This window comes from Sinocyclocheilus rhinocerous, unplaced genomic scaffold (assembly GCF_001515625.1).
Source record: "Sinocyclocheilus rhinocerous isolate Xijiao unplaced genomic scaffold, SAMN03320098_v1.1 scaffold2392, whole genome shotgun sequence".
NCBI lineage: Eukaryota > Metazoa > Chordata > Actinopteri > Cypriniformes > Cyprinidae > Sinocyclocheilus > Sinocyclocheilus rhinocerous.
This window is the reverse complement of record NW_015632034.1, coordinates 141,662-150,882: the sequence shown is the minus strand read 5'-3', so window position 1 is coordinate 150,882 and position 9,221 is coordinate 141,662. Positions and strand designations below refer to the sequence as shown.

Here is a 9,221-nt window from a genome sequence, read left to right as displayed (position 1 = left end):
TTCAGGGATCTTATCTATGCACAATCAGCTTGTAACACTCCAAAGAGAACAGAAAACTTGAAATCGCATCATATGACCCCTTTAATAAAATATTCTTAAGTAAAATTGTAGATTTTTTGTGGGAAATTAATTCTTTAGATTAATCGATTAATCGATAAATTAGTCGATAGATTAATCGAAATAAAAATAGTCGTTAGTGGCAGCCCTACTGATAGTTCTTTTGAGAAAGAGACCTGATATTCAATAAGCCAAGCGTTATCATTTGTTTATCTGTATTACATCTGTTTTTTATTTGTTGAACATCAATTAAATTGTTACTCTTAAATTGGTTTGGACGTTTTTTGTATTTTTTGTATTTTCTAGTTCGGGGAACAGACAGTCTCTATAGTGTGACCATATTGCATCTGTTTTTTATTTGTTGAACATCAATTAAATTGTTACTCTTAATTTGGTTTGGACGTTTTTTGTATTTTCTAGTTCGGGGAACAGACACAGTCTCTATAGTGTGATATCTAGGTGAAAGAGACACTATGTGCTGAGAATTAGCTGATTTCTGTGACGTGAGGCGGCTAGCAGACGGTCAGTTTATCCAGTCTGTCTGCTTCCTGACCTGGGCCCCAGTTAGTCAAGTACAAACTCTAAGACTATGTGCCATATTTCTAGACAGAAGAGCGGCACCACCCCAGGAGGGATGAAGACCATCTCTTTTCAACAGGTCAGGTCTGCCCCAAAAACTTGTCCAATTGTCTATGAAACCTATGTTATTCTGCGGGCACCACTTAGACATACGTGAGGGGTAAACGCTGGAATAAACAACGGGGAAAAGCTGAAGCTGATGCTTCACTTTATTGAAATCAATGCATTGACCAGTGCTGATGCAAGCCATGGGGGAGTACACTACCCTTAAAAATTGAAAGGATATTAGGATATTACCAAAACATTACTCTTAGGACATCGCAAACTATTTTTTTATGAATATGACCTAACCTGATGGAGGACGCGCTCAGTCATTCAGGCAGTCTCTGTCTCTCGCGCACACACACTGTTAGGCATGTTTTGTGCCGTTGATCGTCATCGTCTTCCTCAATAAATAAAAAATTTCTTCATGCTAGGGTGTCGGCGGTGAATCCAGTGGAGAGAAATTCCCCCACAACTAACTGCAAACTGGCATTCAGATCTGCCTCCATTTTGTTAGCAACTCCCCAACTTCCAATGATCCAATCAATTCCCAAAGGACGAAATCAAGTCCCGCCCTCTCATTTCAGATGCCGTTTCACTCTGATAGACGTCACAATAGGGGAAAAAAGACAATCGCTACTTCCGTTTCATGTCGACTTTAAAATTCAAAGTACTCATAGTCTTCCCCTTTTCTATCTTGATAACTTATTTATCATTATTATTTAAACGTTTACATTTTTGAGTTCCACAAAAAAAACAAAAAAAAAATTGGATGGACTATTCTTTGACATTTCAAACATGTATTTCCATAGTGTGATTTGTGGTGCACTGTTCACAAAACCTTGGAAACATCTATAGTGAAGTAATTTACACTTCACACTTGGCTATAATGGTAATTAATATTAGTAATTAGTATTAGCTTAATTGCTTAAGCAAATTCAGATCTTTCTGTGATGGACTGGTTGTCTATACAGGGTGTTTCCCTGCCTTCACCCTGGGACGCTGGATCCCTGCAATTATACATAGTACAAGTTGTTTGGAGAATGGATGTATTCAGATCTTACTGTGTCATGACACAACTTAAAGGGATAGTTCACCTTCAGTTGCTGGTCTCCATTGACTTCAAAGTCAATGGGGACCAACTGAAGGTGAACTATCCCTTTAATGTTTGGTTTTAAAACTAATATAAATTGCTTTCCATTTCTGGTTCCAGGTTGTTATTACCGTTGTCATAGCAAGTGCATGAATCTTATCAACAAACCATGTGTGAGGTCAAAGGTCAGCCATCAGTCTGAGTATGAACTCAGCATCTGTCCTGAAGTCGGTCTAGACAAACAGGACTACAGATGTGCTGAGTGTCGGACACCCATCTCTCTACGTAAGTCTCTTTCCAAACAGACATCACATCTTCTATTGCTTTTCCAACATTTATCTTTGTCCCTGATGATGACACAATTGTGAACAGATGTTTGTTTGTTTGTTTTTTAATTTGTTTTATTTTGTTTTTGTTAATAAATTCTTTGTGGTTATAGTCAAAAGTGCTAGATTCAGTGTTGTATGATTGCTCTATAATGGGAGAAATGGAGTTAACTTTGATATTTAGAATTCCCTTGCATAGGAAGTTGTAAAACGTTGTCTTGTGTTGTGTAGGGGGTGTTCCTAATGAGGCACGGCAGTGTGATTATACAGGTCAGTATTACTGCAGCAGCTGCCACTGGAATGACACGGCCATTATTCCGTCTAGAGTCATACACAACTGGGAGTTCGAGCCCCGTAAGGTACAATAACACTAAATCTGTGAATCTAAATGTTGTCTAATGTGTACATAAACGCCCCGATATATTCACAGCAAAGTTCTTTTTCATTTTTCGTTTACGGATGTAATGTTAGCAAACATCCCTATGGAAAGCCAAATTAAATTAAAACGGCGTTAAATAAGCGCCGTTAGGCGACAAGTTAACGGCAGACGCCACCACGCGTTAAAATAACGCCACACGCCACTTAAGATGCAGATTTATTTGCTCATCTACATGGACACACCTCTCATGGCTACAAGGACTCTACGGCAAGTCGGAGCATCCAGTTTGCAAGAGCGTGAAGAGAAGATGGCAAGTACAGCCCTTACAATTCTAGATATAGGGGAAAAAATGCCCCTGAATGAGCTGTTGTCTCATAAAGTTATCACACGAGTCATGAATGAGTGCAAATTTGGAAATTATTTTATACAACAGTTAAATAAATAAGAAATTATTATTATTATTATTATATAGTATTTTGAGTATCATTTCAGTTTAAAAAATAGTTGGGGATAGTTTCACGAAAATTTTAATTCTGTTTTTTTACATTTACATTTACTCACCCCAATGTTGTTTCAAACCTTATGCATTTATTGCTTTAAGATATTTTGAAGAATGCTGGTAACCAGGGTCGGCGCCAGAGCGGACAAAGGCTGCTTTGAAAAAAAAAATTGTTTCTGAAAGTAATTTTCAGATGCAACTGGAAAAAAACGGGATAAACACAAACATGAAACTTGTAAATAAAATAATCTGATGTATAGCCTATGTACAATTTAATAACATATAGCCTAGTTTGATAGGCCTATATGAATTGGGTGTTCGTCCTATAGATAAATATTAAAATTACAAACACACAATAACATTTTAAGTTACTTCCATTTCTGAAAAAAAGAATGTAGGCCTAGTAATTGATGTTATAAATAGGCTACACACGCCTGATTTTTGTTTTAATTATCCATCGTACATATAAAAAAAATAAACATTTGCAATCAAGACTGAAAAAAGCCAAAATTGAATGTAAACCAGATTTGGCCCAGACTCTGTTGCTATCTGGGAAGCCAAGCATAAGAATAGCCTACTAATGTAAATTTGTTAACCCACAGTAACAAATTTGAACAGATTAATCACATATTTTCGTTTGCTGCATGCTTTTAAAAACACAATCATTTTTTTTTTTTTAGGAAAATAAAAAAAAAGATACGTCTCATATAAGTTGCATTTTCAGAAATAATAACGGCAGGCCTAATAATGTTATAATGTACCAACATTATGAACACTATAGGATATTTTAGTTCCCCTCACTTTACAACAAATCCTTTAAATTTAACCGTATCAGAACAGAATAAGAATTTAAAAATATATAATTCTAATGGATAAATATAATTGCAGTATATAATAAAATATGCTTAGCAATAAACATGCCAAAACAAATTAATTTATAAACTCATAATTACCGCAGGCATAAAACAAACGAATATCATCAGCAAAAATTGAAGTGGTTTGAATGGCTTTACTGCAGAGCAATTACTATACGCAATGAAATATAAATGTCACTGCCATTTGATGCTGGATGTGGTGAATAAGCTGCCAGTGATCAAAATATTGAATATCAAGTCATTGAAAACCATCGTTTTGAGAATATGGTTGAGATCGTGAATGTGAGGCAGATGCTGAATGTACTGTGGAAGTGCGACTCTGACGATGACAGCGACAGGCGAAACATTCATGTATTTAAGGGTTAAAGCTACAGTACATTTTGTTTGCTTTTTGTCATTCTTTGCTTTTCTCATTTAACACAATTAGGCTATATGACTTTAAAATATCTTTTGAGGGTACTTTTTTTTTCATTTTTAAAAACATAACATAATGATAGTCAGTGCTCGAATTGAGGGGGGCTGGGGGGATCCGGGACCCCCATACAAAGTAAAAAAAATAAATAAATAGACTTAGGGGGGTCCCCCCAAATATTTTCTATTAGTATCGACAACAAAGACAAATTTGAAAAAAAAAACTCACGCAGTTAGGATAGTAAATGAGATTAAAGGGATTGAGTCCGGGGAGTGAATTTCGAGGGAGGACGGCGTTTCATTTCCAACTGGTCTGCAGACTGCAGCCAATAAATGCTTATCGGTGCGCCTCAGATCGTGAAGCAGACTGCAGTTTTGTCATTCCTTATAACAAACAAAGTGTAGAAAAGATGTAATAATAGATTCAGTGTGCAGTGTAGGGAGCCTCATTAATTAAAATGGAAGTTTGTGAGATCGCAATGAACTAAGAGGAGCGACAGCTTTTTAAAGGGAGTTTGCAAATTTAAAATTGAATTTACCTACAAGAGTTTTATACATTTTGGATTTTATACAAAAGTTAACCTAAGGACTTACATTTCAGGAACACTGTTGTCTGATTGTGCTCTATTTCTCAAACAAAAAGTTAAAACAAAATCACAGCTGATCCGCTGCGCATCTCCAAGCAAACACACAGCTGTTTCGTTTTTTTGAATGAATCTGCGTTTTTGAACAAATCTAGTGAGTCAATGATTTAATCACCCATTCATAAAGAGAGTCACTTGCTTCGTTCCCAAATGAATCAGCCGTTTGAATGAATCGATTAAATAAATGATTCAGACAAGGCAGTGACATGCTGCCACCTACTGGCGGTTTCAATTTCATTTTAAAGTATGAATTGAGTCATTTAAATCGTTTAATATTTCTATATTCAAAACTTTATATTTTAAACATTAATCTCATAACATCTTTATTATGAAATGCGTTAATGCCACCTCTGAGTCTTGTCAAAAAAGTCTGTAAATATTCCTTAATGCAACAGAAGAGTTCTGTGCCTTGCAAAGATGAATTGTTGATGGAATTGGTGATTTCATTTGACTGGCAACTTATTCTTCTTGATTGTATTTTATTATTTTAATATATTTTATTCTTTAATTAAAATTTTTGATAAAAGTTTATAAATCTAAATGTTTTGGCTCAAAGTATTTATTATTTTACCTTTTATTACCATTATCACAGTCAGAGTTGATTTCAGTTAGAATTGCAACTTCAATTTCTACTATTAAGCAGCTCTCCAGTGTTTTATCACTGGATGTCTGACCTCGATGGATTTCACGTCAAAGAGGGCAGAGCCACTGTGCACACCTACCTATTATATAATTGCCATGGATCAATGGTAGTTCAAAGGTGTTTACCAGCCGGAGCGAAACTTTTCCAGAAAGTTTGCTTTGGCAAGCTGTTTCAAACTCCCGAAACAAACTCCAAACCAACTTTTGGCCTGATTTTGTTTGAAATTATGTCACACCAGTTAATTTTTCGATTTTGCTTGAAGTATATCGGGGGCTTAAGCAGCTACCTTCGAAGGCGGCATCTTAACTGAAATGGAACTTCATAAAGTGGCTAATTTGAAACACTTCACAAAGGCAGAAAATCCACATGGCACCCACACCTCACAAAATAGCAAGTTGGAGACTCAACTTATCATTGGCTTCAACAGAGTTTGTGTTACCATACTCTCGGTGCACTGATTACTATATCATTGTATTTCTGCATGAACACAGTTCAGATATATTTGTGTAGTTGTCAAAATTCATGTACAGCAAGTGTTTTATAACGGATGCTCACTGAAGAAGCGTGTTTTGAAGAAGTTTGTGGGCATCAGTGGTTTTATGTACACATAGGCATCAGACGCTCCAAACGTAGATTGCTTGTTCTGACAGAGAAACTGTTCACTGATGACGTCGGCCAGATCGCTGAATTTCCACACATCCAGAATGTTGTTTTTTTTTCATTTGTATTTTGTTTAATTTAGTACATTTAGATTTACATTCATTCATTTAGCAGATGCTTTTATCCAAAGTGACTTATAATTGAGGAATACAACAAGCGATTCATCATAAAAGTTTGAAAAATGGGATTACAAAGGAAAAAAAAAAAAAAAACTTTAAAGGAGTCAAATATCGCCCTATAAGGTTAATTTCTGTCATTGATCAGACGTTGTTCCTAACAAAAATATATATATTTTTAAATAAAGAGGCAAATAAACACAGGAAGTGCTCATAATACAAAGTTTCAGACATTGTTCAAACTAATACAAGCTAGACAGGGAGGGGTTAAGGAATGAGAAAGCAAAGGTTTTTTTTGTATTATTGTTAATATTATTTAAGTCAGGACCACTCTGTTTGAGTAAGATTATTGTAGAGGTCCTGAACTTTATATTTGGCGGCAGGCTTCGCTTTGAAGGGTTCAGATTCTGAGCTATCCACAGGCAAACCTCACTGAGGTTTGAAGCCCCCTGAAGCCTAAGCAATTCCCAGATATTTTATATGCAACAGTTGTATATTCCTGTAGAGTAATACAGTACTGTGAATAAATTTGGACAAATTTAGCAATGTGCTGGATAGATGATATATCTCCGTGGGCAAGCATTTAGTGATCATGTATCTGCATAAGGAGGAGTTGGGGATGGAGGAGGGTAAGTGCATGTCTGTGCGACAGACTATGGCAATTGTGAGTACGGATGAACTTATATATCTTATTAATTGTAGTGGGAGGAGTTATGATCAGCTGAGCATCACAAACGACCACGTCTCAGCTGGTGAAGATAGTGTGTTTCAATTATGATCAGGAAAGCTGATCTCTGATAAGACAACTGGTGAGGATAAACTAGAAAATTTATGTATATCAGACATAACCTTGAATAACTCCATGAGAGGAAGAAATAATGTTGAGTTATATTCCCCCAACAAAATGAAGTACACAGTTAGCTGCTTTAACCCTTTAACGCGTTTAACTTTCAGTGGGTCACGTCATCAACTGCTGAATTTAAATCTGCTTTTGGCTTTGGCTGACGCGAGACAGATCGGACGCAGTGAGCGCTTGTTATATTATCACAAATATTCAGTGTTTTCAACCATATAATGCTTATTTTAGGTTTCAGACATTTAAATACACATAAGTACTAGCAAAACCATACATTTACAGTTTGTAAAATTCACGCTGATGTCTATGGAAACGGCAATAACGATCCTTACAAATATAATCTGACGACATGTTTTTATTGATATCATATACAGATTGTGTAGGTAACTATAACGTTTACTCTGCTCTTCTCCCAGTTTACCGGAGACCTACTTTAACGTGTTTCGGGAGGAGAGGATGAATTTGCGTGTTGTAAATCCCACAGCTCGGATTCAGCGCGAACTAACATGGCGGCGCCTATCACCCGGTATAGATCAACTAACGGTCGATATAAAAGTGTTTAAACTACCAAATAGATTTAATTGCACATATTTCAGAATCGGAATATCAGATATTTCATAATATAGTGAGCATGTTTGTGAAAATTTGGAATAAAACAGGAAAAACTAAATAAAAGCGATCCATGTGTCATACAGATCTATTGTGGCTGCGTTGTGTCACATGACAAGCATGACGCGTCGCCATGGAAACAATAAGGCGATACATTTTAAAATAACAGTCGCCTAAAAAAAACTCACGCTGGGGGCTCAGCTAGAATATTTTAAACTCACGTGCGAAAGGGTTAATCATGACGCTCCATAGGGTTTTTCAAGAACTAAAATATTCCATTTGTGACACCTCAGCAGTTTCCTCTCTCTGTAATGGCAAAGAAACATCGCCTTACAGATCTATTGCGGCTGCGTTGTGTCACATGACAAGCATGACGCGTCGCCATGGAAACAATATGGCGATTCATTCTAAAATAACGGTCGCCTAAAAAAAACTCACGCTGGGGGCTCAGCTAGAAAAACTCACGTGCGAAAGGGTTAAGCTAGGCAAACATTGTCTCCTTAACATAGGCATAGAGGGTCTGAAGATGATGTTGTGCTAGTATGAATAGCATTATCACACTATCGTTAAATTAGTGATTTTAGAATAATTACAAATGTAGCTACGCTAACCTGGGGCCCTAGAGAAATGGTGTGAAGAATGAGTAGGCTAAATAACTGTGTTAATGTGAACCCTCTTAAGTTGAAATCAGACAAAGTCACAATTCCAAGTGCATACTGATCTCTCTGCGTTGAGGTTGGACGACTCCTATCAAAATGAATGCACATAAATGGGACAGCGCATAAATAAATGACAGTCCAAACCCAGACTGCACACATACGTTGGGCCGATGTCGACCCGACGTACAAAATTCCATCGGCACGATGTCGCTCAGGGATCGTTTGCTAATAGGGAAGATGTCGCCGCGACGTCGGCCTCTGATCGCAAATGCTCTCCGGCCGATGTTTGGACGATGCAGCTGTAAATACCGGCTGCTCTGCGTGGGCGCGGTTCACCTGCGTTTTGCTCATCGTTATGGACCACCCGCGGCAGCAGCCGCTGGTTTATAATAAAACAGTACACACCACTCTCATTAAAGGTTGCAAATTTATTAAAATTTTCAATAAACATATTTAATATACAAAAACATTTACATTTATCAGATGCTTTTATCAAAAGTGACTTACAAATGAGAGCATTCAAATCAATTCACAATTGTTTGTACTCTTTCAGAGATTAACCATGGTTTTACCACAGCATTTGCAGTAAATCCATAGTAAAAACAAAATCAACCATAGTTTTACTACAATAAACATGGTTTAACTATGACTGTTGCAGTAAACGTCTCAGGTTACTTATGTAACCATGGTTCCCTGAGTAGGGAACGAGACACTGCGTCCTCTAGGGGTCGCTATGGGGAACGCCTCGTCGTGACCCGTGTCTGAAGCATACA

General features: G+C 36.9%; 1 protein-coding gene across 1 annotated transcript in view; it reads left to right on the top strand.

The window, feature by feature from the left end:
* def8 (differentially expressed in FDCP 8 homolog) overlaps positions 1-9,221 on the top strand; it is a 131,855-nt gene that overhangs the window by 17,202 nt on the left and 105,432 nt on the right. Inside the window, exons 5-6 of the mRNA XM_016554979.1 lie at positions 1,892-2,056; positions 2,329-2,456. Of these exons, the coding sequence (XP_016410465.1) occupies positions 1,892-2,056; positions 2,329-2,456 (293 nt within the window). The remainder of the gene's footprint in view (positions 1-1,891; positions 2,057-2,328; positions 2,457-9,221) is intronic.